The sequence below is a fragment of the Ipomoea nil genome, unplaced genomic scaffold (genome assembly GCF_001879475.1).
Source record: "Ipomoea nil cultivar Tokyo-kokei standard unplaced genomic scaffold, Asagao_1.1 scaffold0688, whole genome shotgun sequence".
Classification (NCBI taxonomy): Eukaryota; Viridiplantae; Streptophyta; class Magnoliopsida; order Solanales; family Convolvulaceae; genus Ipomoea; species Ipomoea nil.
The window spans coordinates 5495667-5518173 of record NW_017617116.1 but is presented as its reverse complement, the minus strand read 5'-3'; the positions used below and the strand labels follow the sequence as shown (position 1 = coordinate 5518173).

Below are 22507 nucleotides of genomic sequence, written 5' to 3'. Positions count from 1 at the left end.
ACATTTCAATATATAGCTTCATATAGAGCCGTCATAACACGCTTTGCCCGCCCGCCTCCTACTTAGGTATGGAGGTGGGTTTCGAAAATAGATGCCCACCAAAGAGAAGGTTTGTTGACATGCCCTGCCTAGTCCAACGAGCTTAATATGTATTTTATTTTTTCTTTAAAAATAAAATAATTTTTTAATGACACAGGAAATGACAAATCTCACATTGTGACTATAGTTAGCAAATAATTGATCGGCTTAAATTAATAAAGCCAATAAATCGAACTGATAACATCATAGTTACCAAGTCAACAACATAATTAACTCTGATGGATTGCCTCATAAATAAAAAGTAGTTGGTTCTATAACACTACTGTTGTTGTAGTTATTGAAGTAAACTAAAATATAACATTAATAAAGAACAAATAAATCCCAAATATACAGTGGAGCGGTGGAAGCCTAATATCCCGAACCTAATTGAAAACCTATAATCTGCACAATAACATGTGTTACGGTATAATGATAATTTAACATGATTAACGATGACAATATTAAAAACACACACAACATCAATGTAATCCGTCATAATCGAGCCAATTTATGCTTAATTAGTTAAAAAAACAACTAGATTTCATAAAAAAAAGAAAAAAAATTGATTCAATTTATATACCATCACTTAAGAGCCTAAGACGACACCTCATTGCAAGCCATTACCTATGTAAAACGATGATTTATTCTGTCATTATTCACTATCATGAACAAAACTATTACTATAAGATTTGGTGTTTTTTTTTTTTTGTTTTTCTTTTTTTTAACTTGAATAAAAAGTAATTTATACTACATACCCTCATAAATTTACTTCACTACATGACATTGGTTAATTATTATTATTATTAAATATATTTTTGTTTTAATTTGCAACAAGATTAATTATAATTAAAATTATATTAAAATTTATTATCGAAATGATCCATTGACTATTGTGAAATTATTAATTTCATCTCAAGTTAACAGATGTGTCTAACGACAAAATAAACGAAAAATTAAATTGGTTAACATTTTCAAAGTTAAGAACTTAATTAGGAACAAAAAATTATCGAAGATTAAATTGATAATTTCGCAATAGTCGATGGATCATTTCGATAATAAACTCATTCTATTATGCATTCAATATGAATTTAAGTCGAATTTAGAATCTTATGCCTTGCAAGAATCTACTTGTTTCAACCGTAGATTGCCAATAATCTGTAAACCTAGTTTCTAAAGGTGAGACCTCTCTCGTCTTGTATACTCGGCAATCCCCCCTGTAAAACAGCAGATTCCAAAAAAATTTACAGTAAATACAGTGGGATTTTTACCCCAGTAGATTATAGATTCATAGGGATACACAATTCTCCCTCCCAAATTTTCACTTTTCACCATTGTTTTCTTCTCCCTATTTTTTCACCATTGCCGCTAATCACCCTGCAAGTTATAGTGGCAGCACCATAGATTCACAGGGTTGTGCGGCAAGAACACCAAAAACCCTCCACTTCAATCTTCATCCACCCCCACACCTTTTCTCTCAAATTCTCCGTCGCCATCTAATCTTTCATAAACTCCCCTCTTTTACTCTCCATTTGCACCGCGGATTCTTAGCAGATTCGTGAAGCAATTTCAAAGTTTTTTCCTTTTTCCTTTTTTCTGGTAAACGTCCGATGCAGTCTTATGTTTTCATCTATATACGTTTTTCATTGGATTATGTTATTTTTTAATATAATCCTTAAGGATTTCTCTGAATCTTTATTTAAGAGTAATGGAAATTACATATTTACATCTGGTATATCTCTTAGACTTCCCTATTCTCCAGTATAATAATCAGATTGTGGATTCGGATTGTTCTGCTAAGTTTGTTGTATCTAAGCTGTTTTTGTCTGTATACATAACTGCATATATAATTACATATATTTGCCTATCTGTATGTGTTGCTAGACTGAAACAGTTTGAGTTCTTGTTGTATATCTAGTGTTTAGATGATTTGTAGTGGCTATGGAGTACATGGTATTGATGGTTTAGGTATTCCATTGAGTGTGTGATAGTCATAATCTTTGTTAGTTCAGTTATGATGCAACTTTGGTTTCAATAAGTTCATTTAGTTTTGGTAATATTTAGCACTGAGTGTTTATGATTTTGGTATGTTGGCAATAGGGTAAATGGGGAAAAAGGTTAAGAAGAAGGCTAGAAGTGGTCACAAGGAGAAACGGGTTGCTGCTGGATCTCCTACCGCTACTCCTCAACAGAGTACACAAAATACTGAAGCTCCAGAAGATGTAAATGTAGTTGCTAAAGAGAGAAAAGCATGCCCCCATATTGATAAAGCTGTTAATCTTGAGAAAGTTTCTGCAAAACTTGGTTCGTCAGAATCTATTACGTGTGAAGAATGCATGGGTGGTGCTGGTGATAAGCGGCCTGGTAAGGGGAAGAATAAACATGGGAAAAAGAAGGCAGGCGTGGATAAAGCTATATGGGTTTGTTTAGATTGTGGTCATTTTTCATGTGGAGGTGTTGGTTTGCCTACTACACCTCAAAGTCATGCTGTTCGGCATGCAAAGAAACTTCATCATGCACTGGCTGTCCAGTTTGAAAATCCCCAGCTTCGTTGGTGTTTTTCTTGCAGTGCACTTATTCCAGGCGATAAAGTAGATGACGGTGGTGAACATAAAAAGGTAATACAAGACATAGTGAAACTAATTAAAGGAACGCAACCTGAGGGTACTAATTTAGATGCTGAGGATGCGGTGTCTGGGAGTGGGAGTGGGAGTGTCACAAGTGGTGTCATATCGAAACATTCTGCATCCGATGGCTTGAATGGGAAAGGCGGTTATTCTGTCAGAGGATTTATTAATTTAGGGAATACTTGTTTTTTTAATTCAGTGATGCAGAACCTTATTGCCATTAATAAGTTGCGGGACTACTTTCTTAGGTTGGATGGTTCGATTGGTCCTCTCACTGCTTCTATGAAGAAGCTCTTCACCGAGACAAACCCTGAAGCTGGCTTGAGGGGTGTTGTAAATCCAAAATCTCTTTTTGGTTCAATATGTTCGAAGGCCCCTCAATTTCGAGGATACCAACAACAAGATAGCCATGAGTTGCTTCGATGTTTGCTTGATGGCTTAAGTACTGAAGAACTTACTGCAAGTAGAAAAATTCATGCTTCCAAGGAAGGTGACAAGTCCCCAAGTGCAGATCCTACTTTTGTTGATGCCATCTTCGGGGGGCAACTTTCTAGCACAGTTAGTTGTCTAGAGTGTGGACACTCCTCGGTAGTCTATGAACCATTCTTGGATGTCTCTTTGCCAGTTCCAACTAAGAAACCTCCATCTAAGAAATCTCAAACGGTAAGTCGAGCAAAAAAACCAAAACCTCCCCCAAAGAGAAGTGGAAGGATCAGTGCAAAAGCTAGCAAATCTATAATGTCTCCACCTGCTCAGAGTGTTCCAGACAATGGCAGGACATCTTGTGGTTCATCACATTTGAGTACACCTGTTCCAGAACCTGCAGTGGTTCCTCTCGGAGATGCACCAATGGATTCCCTTGATGCAAGTACTGTGGCCGATAACATGGGTTTAATTTCACATGTACCCTCTGCCACTCAGGAATCTGAAAATAATAGAATAGATGGAGCAGAAACGTTAACCTCCACAGATAGTTTTACATGGTTAGATTATCTTGAGCCAGATTATGAAGATTTAACTTTACAAAGTGACAATATTTCAACAAGTAAGTGCTGTGGGAATGAAAATTCTGTTCAGCAGGATGTATCCTTGCAGAAGAATTTGGAACCTAATTTAGAGACATCTTCTTCAGACAATTTGGCAAGCTTGAGTAATCAGGGACAAGATAAAGTGTTGCATAACCATGATATTGCTTCTAAATTTAATGAAATAGCACTATTTGGAGATTCTGGAGCCGGGGATGCAACTCAAACTCACAATAACACAGAATCCTGTAATCAAATTTCCTTTGCAGAGTCAAACATGGGAATCAATTCTTCTACACCATGTTTGGAAGATGAAGCACCATTACAGGTACAGGATTCAGAAATATTGTTGCTTCCATACACAGAAGAAACCTCAATTTCATGTGAGGTTTCATCTGTAGCTGGTTGCAAAGAAGATGCAGTGGACTTTGATGGCTTTGGAGGCTTATTTGATGAACCCGAGGAGACTGCAAGTTGTTCTGTAAAGCCCTTGCCAAATAGTGGTGCCTCTGACACAAAAGAACTTGGAAAAGCTGGTTTTGTTGCTGGGAACAGCAGCGACTCTGATCCAGATGAGGTTGATAATAGTGATGCTCCGGTGTCTGTGGAGAGTTGTTTAGCTTATTTTACAAAGCCTGAGCAGCTTACCAAAACTGAGCATGCCTGGCAGTGTGAAAATTGTTCAAAAATTCTGCAAGAACAAAAGATGAAAGAGAGGAAGGGGTTGCTGAAACATAGACGTGAGATTTTGGTGAATGGGTACGGGGATATAAATTCTAGTGATACCCCTCCAGAGCTTGCAGTTGCCAATAGAAATATGGAAGGAAATGTATTGGATTCTATTGATCATAGCTCGTTGTCTCAAAATGGAGAAAGTAATGGCCATGTCAACATTGTACACAAAGTTAATCAGAAAGCTGAGGCAGATGCTGTATCATCGCAGTCAGAAGATGCCTGTAGTGACAAAAACAATGACACATGTAGTGAGGATCCTCGTGATGGATGCCACAATACTAAAACTATGGAGGGAACTGACCTGTCTTCTGGAAAATCTAAATCAGATGAAATCGAGGACGAGGAGATGGACTCTGAAATTGTCAAAGTGAAAAGAGATGCAACTAAGAGGATCCTCATCAATAAGGCCCCTCCAATCTTGACTATACATTTGAAGAGATTCAGCCAAGATGCTCGAGGCCGGTTAAGTAAATTGAGTGGCCATGTTGATTTCAAGTATACGATTGATCTTAAACCATATATAGATCCCAGGTATGTTAATCATTATTTTTGAAATAATTATTTTAAATTATTTGATTGAAAGTATTTAGGCCTTGGACTTGTTAATCACACAGTAATGGAACTTAAGCAGAAGTTAAGAATTCAAATTTTCTTTGAAGTATGATAGATTTATTTAGAACTCATGGTAGAAAGTTTTTGCATGGCAAGAATGGTAAGAAAAGGACATAACAAAGCCCAATTCATGTATGGTTAACTTTCAAAAAATAATATCTCCCACCAGTTTGATGCTTTTAATCATATAAATGTGAAAAGCTGAATCTATGAACTAAGAAATTGGGAAGATTGTATTGTATCTAATGCTCAAAATGAAGATTTAGGTTGTTAATTTGATCACCTCCTCCTACTTGTCTAATAGATTCTTGCTTTGGCATTTTTGGGATTTAAAGCATTCGGTTAATGATATGTTTTCTTAATGGGGCTTGATGTTTCAAAGAAAACACTGGTCTGTGCTGGTTTCACTTTAATTGGATTGTCTTACGATTTAAACACATTTGTTAATGAGGCAAACTTGTTTTAATTCTGTTTCTGTTATACACATCGAATACAATTGATCTTAACTGGCCATGATGTTCTGTTCTTAGTCCTAGGTGCTTGCGTGTACAGTTTTATGCCCTTATATTGGCTTTGTAGCGTTTCTAACTTAGTATTATGCCATCTGAACTTGCGATTATGTATTGGGCAGCCGCTTAGAGAAAGAGGCGTACAAATACCGATTGCTTGGAGTGGTGGAACATTCGGGGACGATGAGGGGAGGACATTACGTTGCGTACCTAAGAGGCAAGAAGAACACATCGCAAACTGAGAATGGAGACTTTGTGTGGTATTACGCCAGTGATGCTTATGTGCGCGAGGTTTCTTTGGAAGAAGTTCTACGCTCCGAGGCATACATTTTGTTTTATGAAGAAGTTTGAAATGAATATCATCATATATACCCAACTTGATATTATTTGATTATTTTAAAGTTTCAAAATTCAAAGGTTAAAGTGTTCCATATGAGAGAGGGGGGTAGAGACTAGAGAGGGAGAGAGAAAAGTGTATTACTGCATTCACATTGTATTTCTTGCCCAGTTTTGTTTTATAAATTTTGTTTGATCAATGAGCCTCTAAAGATGTATTTCTTTAGAAAGGAAAAGAAATTGTTCTACACTCATACCATTTCTATATATATATATATAATTTATTAACTTCTTACCAATTTGAGTTTACTGTGAATTAATAATCATTTTGTCACAAGTGTTGCATATTTGAGGTATACATTGAAGGAGTGTTATGTTGTGCACCATGCAAGTGCAACCGGAATTAGATTCATAATTTTTATACTATAAGTTCATAATTTTTATATTGTAGATTCATAATTTTTATACTATTGATTCATAATTTCTAAACTGTACAGTTATCAAATTATGAACATATAGTTCAATGATTTGTGAATACAGAGTTCAACAATTGGAAATATGAACATAAAGTTTTGTAATTGTGAATATAGAGTTTAATAATTATGAATCTATAGTATATAAATTATGAATTTATAGTATAGAAATTATGAATTCACGGTGCACACGGTTGAACAGCATAATTTGCCTATATTGAAGGGATGGGCTTTTACAAACTTCAATTTCTATACTACATTTGCATCTTCTTTGTATAACTTGCCAGGACACTCCATTGATGATGCCTCAACTGCAAACTCTGGGATTTCTTGTTCAGAATATGCAGCCTCTCTATCTCAGAGAATTAATGTTTTCCTTTTGTATAACAACTTTTTGTTTCGGTTAATGGTCAGAGCACTTTGTTACCTTCGGTTCAACCAAACATTTTTCAGGTTGTCTCACGATGTAAATCTGATCGCCAGCTTCATTATACACGTCTTGATTCCGATGCCATGTCCAAAGAGCGTGTGTCTCGTTCTTCACCTGCAATCAACACAACACATTATACGAATGCTACGAGCAAATTAATAGCTAATTGCTATAAGTCCATGATATGAATTTTTGAGGACTAATAACTATGTATACCTCTAATATTCCATGGCCAAAGCTGCTTTCTCTGAAGGCACTATATTCGGGCTGTCGATTCCAGCAGAACTTACCGGCTGCTGGACCTGATGTGAAGTTATAGGCGCAAAATCCACCCATAAATTCATCCGGTGTACTAGATGGTTCGGGACAATTACCAGGCTCATCGGCATGCGAAATCGCCATCTTTTCTCTGTTGCCACCATCGCCAATTGTTATGTAAACAGGTCCACAAGGATCTAATGTGTAGTTAAATACTCTGTTTGATCTTTCATACGCATGAACCTGAGAAACCAATCTAGTATGATTATCCCTGTTGAGCATATAACCATTAATGTGCAATCTAACTATCAACTTAGCCTATTAGTTGAGATGGAGCACATGCTTCAATTTGGTATCAGAGCCATGCTAAAGGTCATGGGTTCTCCGTGTCCCCCGATAAAAAAGGAGACTCCTGTCACGTGTTGCTTGGAGCCCAAAACTTGTTCAGAGGTTTCACATATATATTTGTTTAAGGTACTTACATGTCCATTAAAGACTAAATCAACACCGGCTTTGTACAACAGCTCTTCCATTGCTACCTTCATACATTCAGCTTCTCGGTAATGTGCAGTGTAAGAAGAGTACCAAGGCGGATGCCATGTGGCGACAAGCCAAGGCGTAACTTTCCGGTCAACATTAGCCAGATCTCTCTCCAACCACTTGTATTGATCAGCTGAAACAGAAACATCGAGGATAGACAGAATGACAAAGTAAGATAAATCAATCAAGACGAGCCAGGATGCAAAAAAAGTTCACGAAGAATCTTGTGATCAATAGCATACATGTTTTATTGTAAGCAGCATAACCACCAAGCATTATAAAATGTATGCCTCCGGCATTAAAGGAATAATAGAACGGGGACGAAGATCCACTTTCTTTGGAGGGGAAGGCAAAGCGAGAACTATAAGCAGCAAACGTTTTGTTCTCCGCCTGTTCTTCAATCTCGTGGTTTCCTTCCACTACCATGATCGGAACTTTAGACACCAGAGGCTGCATATATCTGTAAAACCAGGATAAAACCCATTACATATGTGAAAAGTTTACTTCTTGTTATAACACAATCGAGTTTCAGAAACACGGTTAATCATTATATCATAAGAAAGACAGATACGAACAAATATTAAATAAAGAGTTCTACTACATGTTCTCCCAAATCTTACTCCCTGATGTGGCGGGCTCTGATAAGCTATTTTTTTTATGTGGGTCCCAATACAAGTGTCTACATCAAAATTTTGTGTGTGGGAGTACACATAGTATTTTCCTTAAAGAAATGACATTAGGATTTGGATCATTTCACCTTCCCCAATAATCCCAGCGTGGCTGGTATGTCTCATGTATGGGAGTATCTGCAAATGAGCAAGAATAGCAATCCGAGCCAGTTCCATTGGTCAGATACAAGTTAGCATAGGTGACATCTCCAACCAGTACTACAAGATCAGGGTCGTTGCTCCTCAAGTGGCCGATAGTTGAAGTGGTATTGTATGTAAGACCGAGGTCTCCTACAATAGCTATTCTTTTCGGATAGCTCTCGGGACTAGAAATCGGCATAGTCTTGAAATGATAGATTTTACTCATTGCCTTTAATGAAGGATCTCCACACCGATAATAGTATAATGTGTCTGGTTCCAACGCTACAGCAAGACAGAACATAGGAAAAACACAAATTATCAAGAAAAGCATGAATCATTATGAATTTCGAATCAATTTTAACAGAACCTTAGCAAAGACAAATCAATACCTGTGAGTTGGACATGGTGTATAATTCCAGAGGTGTAGTTCTGAAGGCCAACAAAGGGATAAAGTTGGCTGTAAATAAGGGATTCACCTATTGCACTGCAATCCAATTTGCATTTAACTTTCCCATATTGAACAACACTGGCAACACTACTTGGATCATATGGTTTGATGTTATCACCAATTTGAAATTCCCCTGCAAAAAAAAATGCCACATTTAAACACCTTTGTTGATTACAGACCTCATTTTCCAAAGTTTACCTAATATAATTCATTGTTAGTAGGTACTACTGACTCTGTTACAATACAGTATCTGTTCATAACTACTTTCTCAACCTACTGAAGCACAAAGAGCCAATACTGCCTCGACTGAGGCTCGAACCCACAACCTCCCATATGGGAGAGTAACTTGTGCCACTAGACCAGAAGGTCCTTGGATTATTTCCTTATATTTAGTTGCCGCATTTTCGAGAAGCAGGATGTTAGACTTGGCCCTTCACGCCTTTACCCAACAATCCATAGCCACTTGCCCCTCCTCCTCCTCCGCCCAACAATTTCCCCGCACCTACGATCAAGCGCTTATCATTACACCTAAAACTATAGCTCGTAGCAAATGCCAAACTTTATTTTCTTATACACCCGCCACATTTTCGAAAAGTGTTGAACTTGACCCTTCAGGCCTTGCTCAGGGTCCCTAGCCACCTGGTGGAATGGTGGACTTGCCCTTCAAGGGCCTCCCCCCAACAGTACTAAAGATTCAATCTTTTATGTGGATGGTGGGCATTTGTTTAGCTAACTAGACATCACCATAAAAGAAAAAAAAAAAATTAACTCTCTACTTGCCAGAAAAGATAGCTAACCACACAACAACAGTTCACCTAACAACTCAGACTCCATAGATGTCCTGCTTCATTTTTTTCTGGTGAGAAAAACCCAAATTGAAAATCTCATGGGATGGGATTGAATCAAGAAAACTCACCAGTGATCCAAGAAATCCAAACAGAATGATGAGCAGAAGAAAGTGAAACAGAGATCTGCTCAGGCTCCCATCCTTTAACACTCCTCTGAACTCTGGGGTCAGTGTCTGGCAAGTCGATTGCATGCCCTCTAAATGTTTGATCCAATGCCACAGTCACCGGCTCGGAGGGCCCGTCTAGGGTGCTCGGAATCCCATGAACTAGCTGCAAGCTCAAACTCAGAACAACTACAATAGATACTGGAATCGAATGCATGCTTCTTTCAAGAACTAAATTAAACCCGCTTGTTTACAGCATAAAAAGATGGAATTTTAGTAAATCAAATCCATTCCCGGGGCCGGAGATTATAGGAGCAAATAATATACTCGAATGGAAACAAAAGACTTTTCTGGTATCGAGAACTGAATTCTTTAATATACTCAAGTTTGCGTACATATGTATATATACGTATATAACAAGCGATATAAGGTCACAAGTAGTGATTGCGATCATCATAAAAAAATATAATTTTCATATAAAAAATTTATGAATTTAATTAACTCCTTTTTGCACCATTATTTTCTGGAAAAAAGTGAAAAAGGCAAGCAACAAAAGTGTAGGATTATGCAAACGGGCAATTAATGCTGTTTTGCATGTCAGTCTGTGCATCGTACTAAACCTCGTTTCTGTTCGTGAATGATTCCTGGCTGACGAGGATGGGCTACGTAGGCGCCGCCCCAACCGTTTTCGTGACTATCCTTTTCGCGCTTGACAAATTTGCAGAAGTAATTTAATTAAAATAGTATTGACAATAATCGAACTTGAAATTATGATTTAGTCCATTTATATTTGTAACTTTTTTCAGGATAATTTTAGTTTTTTTTTCGTTTTGCATAATACTCGATTATAATGTAATACATGCCACATTGGAATTTGAACCTATGATCTCTTATTTGAGAAAGTCACAATTATACTGCTTAATCAGATCTTTGACTATTTGAGATATATCTTAAACATTAAAAAAAAAAAGAGTAAACTATTTCTAAAATTGGTAATCAATTAACACACAAAAAAAAAACCAATATCTTTAATTATGTCAGAGAATTTTATTTAGCATATTCTCTTGAGATCCCTTTTTCACTTTTTTTTTCGCTATAAAAAAGTATTTTTAAAGTTATCTAAGAGAATTTTATTTAGCATATGCTCCTGAGATCCCTTTTTCAGTTTTTATTATTATTATTATTATTATTATTATTATTATTGTTGTTGTTGTTGTTGTTGTTGTTGTTGTTGTTGTTATTATTATTATTATTATTATTAAATGGATCAAAATTTTATACATTTACTACATTCTTATAATTAGTTATTGATCGGGAATATACGTCCGGACACGTATCTAACCGTAACATATACCTGCTCGACCTACGGGTAGGTCACTAAGGGCAATCATTCTCGACCATCAGCCGACCCGAGGCGACCTGAACCGATTTCCAACAAAGTGTCGACCAAGGTAAGAAAGTTGCCTTAATTCCCGAAACTTGGATCCTTTTCCGACCTAAATAGGTCGGCAAGGAGGCAAATAACCCGACCTCCCCCAGTGCGAGAATTGGTCAACAATCATATTAGCCTAGCCCAGCGGCGGTAAAAGTACGGACTTCAAGAATCTTCGAGCACGTGATGAAATCCGCAAGGCCTCTGGCCTATACATCTCTGCATGAGGAACACACATCACACATGCCGATCTTACGGCATGTCTTCCCTTCAATTTTCCTATAAATAGTCCATTAAATACAGGGAGAGGGGATTTTTGACAATTTCTATCTAGTCTTATTAAGCCCGGGGACCTCTGACCTTACGTCATCAATCGGACTTAAACTCTTAAACCAACAAGCAAACCATTATTTGACCAGTCTACGATTGGACCTCGTACTCTACGTGTTTGTGGGACTTACGAAATTTACCACATCAATTATCATCTAAAGTTAATTCTCAAAATAATTCTAGCAAATAAAAATATTTCTACATTGCAAAATTGAGTTAATTCCAGCAATGGTCCTCCGACTATATTGATTTTCCAAAATTAGTCCTTGACTTTTAATTTGAACACTTTAGGTCCCTTGACTTTCAATTTCTTTCCAATTGAGGTCCTTTCGTCAGAATACGGTTAATTGAATTTTAAATGAAGGGGTAAACTCATCATTTCACCTGCCTATGTATTATTCTTAGTATTTATCCATTGTATACGCTATATATATGAAGATAATCTTAGTCGAAACCCTAAAATGTTCCTCGTCGTTCCCCATTTGCTAACTACTCGTGTGTGCGTTCCTCTATTATTGAGATGTTTACAAGGTATAACAGCGAAATACGAAGGGAGAAATACGAAGAATAATACATAGGCAGGTGAAAGGATGAGTTTACCCCTTCATTTAAAGTCTAATGAACCGTATTCTAAAGAAAGGACTTCAATTGGAAAGAAATTGAAAGTCAAGGGACCTAAAGTGTCCAAATTAAAAGTCGGAGACTAATTTTGGAAAATCACTATAGTCGGAGGACCATTGCTGGAATTAACTCTTGCAAAATTGATAGTCATATAACCAATAATGGTTGAATTGAAAGTTAATCATAAAATCTAAAAAACTAAGTATTGTGTGATGTCATTTCACGTGAGACGTGTAATACTTTTTAAATAAAATATAATATTTTTTTAATATAAAATCTATAAAAAGTATTACATTATAATTAAAAAATATTACACATTTCATAAGAGATGATATTACATACTGATGAAAAATGTCAATATAGCCGGATGACAGTAAATTTCCTTAGTCTTGTTCAATGGTTTGTTCTATTTTGTTTCTCTTCTTTTTTTTTTTTTTTTTGGGGGGGGGGGGGGGGGGGGGGGGGGTGGTGATGACGAATGAAATTCGTAACCATTATCCGATGATGTGTGTTGATTTTAAGATTTTTTGGAGGTCCACGGAGGTCCAACATAACCAATAGAGTGGTGGATTCACCGGAAAATAGAGGTAAAAAGAAGGAAGAGAAGATACAATGCTTAGAAGTTAGAACAAATGTTCAGAATACTCAGAAAATGGTGCTTCAGTGTATTAGATTTTTTCGAATGTCCTCCAAATGTCTCTGGAGTCCTATTTATAGCACTGGACTCCTATTGAGGTCGACTGTCTGGACTCGGTCGTCTCCGGACCAAGTCCTCGACCTAACCCGCTCCTTCTCTTAATCAAATGGATCTTTATTTCTGGCCCACTTCTTGAAGCCCAACTTACTCATTTACTTTTCATTTTTGGGCCTCTAACCCACTGGGGTCCATACCCAATAGTTATGCCGTACAACCGAATGTATCATGCGCATGGTGCATATGATGCAAAACGACGTCGTTTTGACTAAAAACGCGCGTCTCACTTTAAAAAAAAAAAATTCAGGTTCAATTCTCAGCAATAACATTATTGTGGATATATAGTTATGAATTTATGGATATATAGTTATAAATTTGTGGATATATAGTTATGAATTTATGGATATTTAGTTCATTCATTGTGGATATTTAGTTCATTCATTGTAAATATTTACTTCATTCATTCACTGTGGATATATAGTTATGAATTTATGGATATATAGTTATGAATTTCTGGATATATAGTTATGAATTTATAGATATTTAGTTCATTCATTATGGATATTTAGTTCAATCATTGTGGATATTTAGTTCATTCATTGTGGATATTTAGTTCATTCATTCATTCATTGTGGATTTTTACTTCATTCATTCACTGTGGATATATAGTTATGAATTTGTGGATATATAGTTATAAATTTCTGGATATATAGTTATGAATTTCTGGATATATAAAAATGCTATTGCCGGGAATCGAACCTGATTTTTTCTTTAAGTGGGACGCGCGTTTTTTTAACCAAAACGGCACCGTTTTGCAACCGTATGCGCCTTGCAAGGTGCATTCGATTGCACAGCATAATTTGCGGGTCCATACCCCATCAATGTGCATTATTAGTGAGAATGTAAATGAAAGGTAAATCACACTAAGAAAATCTATGCAATGTGCTTGACTGAGAGAGCATTAGCAAGAATAAACTCGTGTCGTTGAATGACTTTGTTCAATTTTGCCCAAGACAAATGTAGATAGATCTAATAAATAGCATTAATTGCATAATAAAATAACATTGGTGAGCAAATTCCACTTTTAGTCATCGACTATTGTGGTAATGTCATATTTAGTCATATTTTTTTAATTTTGTCATATTACATTTAGTCTTACTCTTTTAATTTTGCAATATAAAATAAAATTAGTCTTATACCATTAAACTTTGTTTAGTACTCCGTATATATTAAATACTATCATAACTATATTTAATCATTTATCATGTCAAAAATTCTTACTTTAACAATTATTAATCATACTATAATTATCACTCAAATTATCATCTATACTTTTAAATATAATATGAATTATACAGCTATGATTTTTATGATTTAAAAAAAAAAACTCTATATGCTATTATTTAAAAAAAAAATTAATATAACTTTTATTTTAACATTAAATACTAATATTGTGTATTTACTTTTGTACATCGCACATATAAATTTAGTTAAATTATAAGTTTAAATATTATTATAATCGAACAATTAAAAGTAAAAAATAACAAAAAATTATGTGAATATCTCATGGATGGCAACAAAGTAGGGTAGGGTAGGGAGTATATTCCTATCCCTAGTTAACCTTCAAGTTAAAGTGAGAAATTAATATAATTTTTAATGATAAAGTAATAAATAAATAAAAACGAAGTATTATAAATTGGAATAAGGGTCAAATAGGCTATTGAACTGCACACAATAATGCAATTAGGCTACTGAATCTTAAAAAACAACAATTAGGTCACTAAACTAACAAAATTCATTCAATTAGTCTAATTTATAAGCTTTGTAGGTTAATAACAGGTTACCCAAAAATTTTAAAATATTTTTTTAAAAAAATTATTATTTAAAAATAATAAATTAATTTAAAAAAAAAAAAAAAGTTTCTTCGCTCTGCCGGAGACGAAGAAAGTTTCTTCGTCTCTGGCCGGGGACGAAGAGTTTCTTCGTCTTCGGCCATGGAGACGAAGAAACTCGTCTCCGGCGTAGACGGTTAAACTTGGTTTTTTTTTTTTTTTTTTAATTTTAAATTATTATTTTTAAATAATAATTAAAAAATATATATTTTAAAATTTGAGTGACCTGTTACTAACTTGCAAAACCTGTAAATTGGCTTAATTGCATGAAAATGGTTAGTTTAGGGACCCAATTGTTGTTTTTTTAGGTTCAATGGCCTAATTGCATTATTGTGTGCAGTTCGATGGCCTATTTGACCCTTATTCCTTATAAATATTGGAAACAATACGGGATAGGAGGATGAAGAGTATTCCTGTCCCCAACAAGAAATTGTAAACAATTCTCTTTTTTTTTTTTTTTTTTTTTTAATTGTTCTTCAAATTTTTGCTTTTCCTCGTTCTCTTTAAGGTGAGGATGAGAGTTCCCGTCAAAAAAAAAAAAAAAAATATTACTAAAATAACATAATATTTGTTTTCAATTGGGCTAGCAAATAAAATCGTGAAACTCAATTTTAGACTTGGAAAGAGATTCTTATTTTTTACTTTATACAATGTGTCAATGTGTCATATTTTGATTAATTAATAAAAATGAATGAATCATGAATTTATTCATTCATTTTTCTTTATACAATAAAAATTAAACACTTAATAAAAGTTACTCCCTATTGGGAATACGCTTAGGGGTCGTTTGGTTCACGGAATGTCAGATTACCTTAGGGAATGTTAGATTGCAGGGAATGTTAGATTACTGGGAATCTTAGATTCCTGTGTTTGGTTAAAATTGGGGTATGTTATATAATCATGTTTGGTTTAGGGTTATCTTTTATACACATTATAATATCTCTAACATAACCAAGGTTATCTTACATAACCTAAGAAATTGAAGGGAATCACATTCCCTTTAAAATCCTATGTGGAGAGAATGTGACATTCCTTGGGAATATTAGATTCCCTCAGATAATATGAACTAAACATAGGAATCTGAGCTTTGAAATGTCACATTCCCTTGGTTATGTTATATAACTTGAACCAAACGCCCCCTTACCGTTTTCCTTTTAACATCTTAATTCTTAACCCAATTTAAGGTTTCTAGCTCAAACAACACGTGGCCATACTGGCATGCTGCCATGTGTTTTCTACCCAATACCTCGTACTGAAATCGCACCCCTGACTGCCCGTCAAACGATGCTAACCGGAAATGATATGAACTGGGGAGTGGGGTTTTCTGTTTCTTCTTTTCCTTTCTGTAAATATTGTTATCTGAAGCCTTTTTAATCTCGTGATCCACCAAGCTCGTATGTGGTTTTAGACTAAATGATTTTTGACAGAAAACGCTACGATGAATATATTCAGATTTGCAGGGGACATGACCCATTTGGCCAGCGTCCTGGTTTTGCTCCTCAAGATCCATACCATCAAATCTTGCGCGGGTATGATTTCAGGAGCCCCGTTTCCGGTTTCCGGACCCTGAAACCAAAAATCCGAAATGTGTGTCTGTGTGTGTGTGCATCTTGATGAATTCGGGCTTGTGGGAAATGGGTTATTACTCGTTAGTTATATCAGTGAGCCTTTTGAGCAAAGATTTAACCTTTGAGCTTTCCTGGTGCTGTGAGTTTATAGTGTTTCTCAATGCTGTTCTTTGTAATGAATCCTGGGTTTTACATTCCTAGTTTTCCATTTTCAGTGTCATTCTCGAGTGTGTAGGTGGGATAAACCTATTCTTGTGGTTCTAGCCGGTAAAGTACAAGTAAGTAAACCAGTTTGGTTGCCCATAGCTGACTGACTCAAACCAATCTTGTGACTCTAGCCTCGTAAATAACGAAGTAAACCAGCCTGGTTGCCCATAGATGATCGGCTCAAACCAAGAGGAAAAAGGCCTTTAGGTTGCTTTTGATGGAAGTTGAACTGGTAACCTTGTGGTTACCAAGGTTATTCCTGACCAATTTGGTTGGGGCACTCAAGGTTTTACATTCCTAGTTTTCCATTTTCAGTGTCATTCTCGAGTGTGTACATGAGATAAACCTGATCTTGGGGCTCTAGCTGGTAAAGTACAAAGGAAGTAAATCGGCCTGGTTGCCCATAACTGACCAACTCAAACCAATCTTGTGACTCTAGCCCGGTAAACAAAGAGGTAAACCAGGCTGCTTGCCCATAGCTGACCAGCTCAAACTAAGATAAAAGGTCTTTAGGCCGCTCTTGCTGGAAGTTGAACCGGTAACCTTGTGGTTACCAAGGTTATTCCTGACCAATTTGGTTGGGGCACTCAAGGTTGAATTGTTTATTAACATTTAATTTGTTCTTGTTGAGCTTAAGACGAAAAACATCCTTCTATTGCCATATCAGAACTATTTGAAAGGTCCTAGGTTGGATGGCTTAGGCTGACAACTTATTATCTCATTCAAGGAAGCTAAAAAAATGGTTATGAAACAGAATTTGCTATACCTTCTTCATATACATATCTGATATGTAATGCCAAAAGCATAATAGTAGATAAGGTTATTAGGGAGAAGTTGCTTTAGTAAGATGTTCCCCATGAATGTGTACAGGCTTCTTTTTCCCTATGGTTTTTCCCAGAGATGCAAAAACAAACTGGTGACCATAGGCTGTCGGCCTGTCATCTTTTGTGTTTATCTGTACATCATATGACTTCTTTTGTTGTAACTTATCACTATGTTTCCATATGTTCTTGTGACAGTATATTATCTGCTATCTTTTGTAGCATTCTATCTATGCTTGCATTCTGGAATTTGTTCGGGATCCTGCATTCTCTTGGAATCTTATTGTCGTTTAATATTTTGTCATGTGTAGGAGTTTCTCTTAAGACACAAGAATTGTATGCGGTTGTTTTTGCCACTCGCTACTTGGATTTATTCACGACCTTTATCTCTATTTACAATACCACTTTGAAGTTGATATTCTTGGGAAGCTCCTTCTCAATTGTGTGGTACATGAGGCATCACAAAACTGTTCGGAGATCATATGATAAACAGCACGACACTTTCCGCCACGTTTTCCTTGTTATTCCATGTCTGCTTTTGGCCCTCGTTATAAATGATAAGTTTACCTTCAAAGAGGTACCCCTGCATTCATTCAACTGCAGTTATATATATGCTTTCTTGAATCCATTTTTCTATTGCTATTCGCTTCTGGCATTGGAATTCCGAAATTTTCTAGCATTTCAAGATTATAACGGTTGTACGCTTTACCAGGTCATGTGGACGTTCTCTATATACTTGGAAGCTGTTGCCATCCTGCCTCAGCTCGTCTTGTTGCAGAGGACTAGAAATATCGACAACTTGACCGGACAATATGTTTTCCTTCTGGGGTATGCTTCAAATCTTGAACACATTCTATTAACAATCTTGATTATCTAGTCTATGTGGATGGACTGCTTGTTAAGAGTCCCACATTGATAAAATAAGGGAGAACATATGGGTTTATAAGGCTATGGGTTAGATTAGCTAATTGGTTGGATTCAATCTTTTAGTGTGGTTTCGCCCATGTATGTTACCACTACAGTTCCAAATAACATCTTTTATCTCTTCAATGTTTTGATTGGTTTCGTTTTAGACGTTTTTACTTGATGACATTCTTTTAGCAGTAACATTGATACATTTATCACTCTTTTATTGCAGTGCATACCGTGCCTTCTACATTCTGAACTGGATTTATCGCTACTTCACTGAGCCATATTACGTCCATTCTTGGATAAGTATGATTGTTTGCATACCACAATCCCCCTACCCCTCACTATGATACTTCCTTTTCAGTGTCATCGTTCCCATTGTGCATACAAGGACAATGTGGCTCCGATCATGCATGTATATAATAACATCGTTTTCTTATTGGTGATTCAATTTGATTGCAGCTTGGATATCGGGGCTTGTTCAGACACTGCTTTATGCTGATTTCTTCTATTATTACTTCCAAAGGTAAAGTTCGTTTAAACTTATTAGGCGTTTCCTTGTCTGGGTCGATCTTCTCGTGACTTGCTTATTGTGATGATGGCTGCTGCAGCTGGAAGAACAACTCGAAACTCGAGCTGCCAGCTTGATCATCGAGGAAATGGTGTCTGCACTACTTGGAAGAGCATCCAACATAGCTTTTCTGGTTATTTTAGATGTTTTGCCTTGCACTTTGGACCTTTATTCAGGCTTTAAAATCTAGATTTTTTTTTGGCTAAAGTAGGGCAAGTTAGATCCCTCTTACTAAATGAAATGAGTAAATGTTATGTAGCATATGTTCATTCTCCATTTTTTGGGATATTGCACTAACTCCATATTTTAGCCATTTTTAGGTATCAAACTTGATAAAACTCCTAGGGGCATGCTACTATTTGTGTTCTTCAAGTCAAAGACTCTGTGCCCGTGTTTAATAGTTACATTGAGTTTTGGCTAATCAAGAGTCCAGTCATTTCTGCATACTTGTAATGTAAGCATATAAATCACTTAGGAATACAAATACGTGATATACGGGATCGTAAAGTACTAACCACCAACCATAGCTTCGTTGTCGATTGCTTGAGTCCTTTGTCTGATGAACAGGAGTTCCTCGGGGCTGTTGTGGGATCACGTGAATAAGGAAGAGTTTTCTCTCACTTCTCTCAGTACTCTGGATGGTGTATAAGTCATAATCTAGCTTTCTACAAAGTTGGCAGTATTGCATATAATCAAGTTTGTTATAGTTGGTTGTATCGAGTACTGTACCAGTACCTACAATACTCGATACAACCAAGTATAATATACCTGATTGTATTGGGTGCACAATTACATTAGTATCGACACCATATAAAAATCTCGTATTTTTTTTTTATTGGAGTTTGATAATTTGCCTAACTTTCCTAAATTGGGGAGCCCCATCTCCCTCTCCCCACCCCCCACCTTGCATTTGCCTTGTGCAAAACCATATAATGAGAGGCTTGTTTCACAAAAAAGGTTAGTTCCATGTGCAGAGTATGGGCCTATGTAGACATCTATCCAACACTCCCATGCAAAGCACAGCTTGCAAATCAAAAGACTTATGTTGTTGGAATTTGGTGGGTGTTTTAGCGTAACCCTGTCGTTTGCTTTTGTGTTTACATGTAGATTGGTTGATTATATTAGGAGTGGCTTTTTCCCCTTTCTTATCCGGAGAATGGATAGCAGTTGGTGCAGGAATCGCAATCATGCCCCTACAAAGGCAGTAAGTGACTAAGTGGGCTGAACATGATTTTCGTACTCGAAAGTCACGAGTTTGATTATCGTTAACATCTTCTTGATTGAGTTTGTCGCATGGAGAACATGATTTTCGTATGCAAAGGTCATGAGTTTGATTATCGCTAATATTTTTTTAATTTTGTCGTATGGGATCTTTATAATGTAGTTTATCTCTTTTATATAGTTTACGAACTATTACCCATAAACAAAATTTATCTAATATATACTATTAGGTAGTAATTGTGATTTCTTACTCACCCAATTAAAAAAAAAAAAAAAAAAGTGCAATCATGAACTATCACTATTGTTGATTTATGCTTGTGAATTGGGAGTCATTGTCATCATGTCATGTATATTATCACATCATTAATGGAAAAAGCACAGATTAGTTAGATCTTATGCTACCAAAATCTTTAATTAATTCATACGTTTTTGGTTTATATATTTATACCAAATAATAATTTCAACTTCATTAGTCATTATTAGTTATAAATATAAATATGAGTGAATAACCCAAATGGTAACTCAAGTAGCAAATGAGTTTTTTTTTTTTTTTTTTTTTTTTTTTTTTTGAGAATGATTATAGAGATAACTCGGATTTGATTCGTATAAGTGATAATTCTTCTTAGGCTAGTTCTCATGCCTCTCGAAGCGAACAAGGATTAATATGGTGGATCCGGACCGTAAAGACAGACGAAAAAAGACCCGAAACATCTCGTGATTTACACACACACACACAAAAAAACATGAGTGAACATGTGAGTTGCTTGAGCAATTGATTTAGTAACTTAGTTTGAATCGCTTAACTATAAACAACTAAACTTATTTACCATCTTGTGATTTTTTACTAGCTAGAGTCATAAGATAGGTTTCACCAATATTGCATATTTGGATAATGATGATAAGCTTTCCCATAAATAGAAGTTATAAACATGAGCATTATTGATGCTCTTAAATTTTACAAAATGGTTTTGGACTTTTGGTTCACCTTTTCATGGTAATTTGACCATTTTGATTCTTGAAACTCTTAACGGAGAATTATTTAAAATTTTTAAACTACAATTTTGTACTTATATTGATTGACATGATCACATGTACAATGTAAATGTGACCAATTTTAACTATCTCGGTTAGTGGGGGACCAAAATCCCAACCTCATAAGAAATTTAATGGTTAATTCTTAAATTAATAATTGAGGGACTAAAATTACTTTTTTTTTTTTTTGTTTGTTTGTTTGGTTTAAATATAATAGTAGAAAACATTATACCTTTTGTAGTATATGGTTTTGTTGAATTTAATTACTATAATTAAAAAATGTTAACGAGTACATACATATATTATGTTAACAATATGTCAACATATGCTCAAATTTGAGGCAAACAATCACTACAACATCTATTTCCAGTAAATACTTGGGTAGTTGTTAAAAACTTTTAGACCAAGAGTACGTGGCGTATTATGAAAAGGAGACCAAAAATATAAAATCAAAATTTAGATACATGAATGAATTAAATTATAAATTTTTGAAGAACACAATTTGTTGATGATTAAAGAAATCATCTTGATTGGGGAGTAAAACTTTGTGCTTTCCTCCTTGACTGCAACTTTATCGATGCATATATAAACAAACCTTTTCTTAATTTATTGTTTAATTTTTGTTTCGAGAAGGTTGAATTTTCACTCCCAAGGACCTTCATGTATCAGCCCGATAGAGCATATGAAATGATGTAAATTATGGTAATTCAGCTAAACACAGAAGCTAGACCTTTGCTTACTGCGCACAGTGAACTCCTAACTTTGAGAGGTTGCTCTCACACTACCGTTAGTACGTGAGACTCGATCTCGAGTCATAATTAGATCATTGAACTTTTAAAAGTTATAATTAAACACGTTAACTTATTAATTTGGTGTAATTAAACTAAATAGTCGATAACCTAAAGGTAACTGGCAAAAATATTAGTGTGACAATATTTATTCGAATAAATGAATTTAAAACATAGATAAAGAAGCCGACTGTGGCTTCTCCATCCAAATGATGGCGAAGCACCGGACAAGACAATCATAATTATTTGTAAACATTTTTGTATTAAAAAAATGACGCGTCTAACAAGTTTACTGGTTTTAATCCTAGGTTGGCATGCTATATTGACTTAATTATAACAATTTAATAAGTTATCAATTTAAATATATCAAATCGACGAGTTAATATGTTTAATTGTAATTTTTAAAAGTTTAATGGTCTAAATATAATTTTTTCATATAAAGTTTGAATTCTTATTTGATATTTTTTTTATATTTTAAAAAAGTTCACTACAAGTCTCCTACTTTTTGATTTTCTATTTGTTTTTTTTCAATGTGTGAAAAGATAACACAAAATATCAAAACATTTACATACAAAACAAATGTTACCATATC

At 35.3% G+C, this 22507-nt stretch overlaps 3 protein-coding genes across 3 annotated transcripts; 2 read left to right on the top strand and 1 right to left on the bottom strand.

The window, feature by feature from the left end:
• Nucleotides 1-1299: 1299 nt before the first annotated feature.
• On the top strand, nt 1300-6178 carry LOC109176012 (ubiquitin carboxyl-terminal hydrolase 2-like). Its single transcript, XM_019325414.1, has 3 exons — nt 1300-1674; nt 2176-4993; nt 5706-6178. The coding sequence occupies exons 2-3, from the start codon at nt 2181-2183 to the stop codon at nt 5932-5934; spliced, it is 3042 nt and encodes a 1013-aa protein (XP_019180959.1). The 5' UTR covers nt 1300-1674; nt 2176-2180; the 3' UTR covers nt 5935-6178.
• Nucleotides 6179-6628: 450 nt separating this feature from the next.
• On the bottom strand, nt 6629-10455 carry LOC109176013 (purple acid phosphatase 15-like). The gene is made up of 8 exons (XM_019325415.1): nt 9794-10455; nt 8819-9010; nt 8378-8711; nt 7863-8080; nt 7563-7753; nt 7039-7323; nt 6820-6936; nt 6629-6723 (listed from the first exon to the last, which is right to left on the bottom strand). Exons 1-8 carry the CDS (start codon nt 10044-10046, stop codon nt 6700-6702), a joined length of 1614 nt encoding a protein of 537 aa, XP_019180960.1. The 5' UTR covers nt 10047-10455; the 3' UTR covers nt 6629-6699.
• A 5685-nt stretch (nt 10456-16140) lies between these two features.
• LOC109176014 (ER lumen protein-retaining receptor-like) lies at nt 16141-19299 on the top strand. The gene is made up of 6 exons (XM_019325416.1): nt 16141-16327; nt 17706-17971; nt 18107-18222; nt 18533-18609; nt 18766-18829; nt 18915-19299. Exons 1-6 carry the CDS (start codon nt 16237-16239, stop codon nt 18949-18951), a joined length of 651 nt encoding a protein of 216 aa, XP_019180961.1. The 5' UTR covers nt 16141-16236; the 3' UTR covers nt 18952-19299.
• Nucleotides 19300-22507: the final 3208 nt, after the last annotated feature.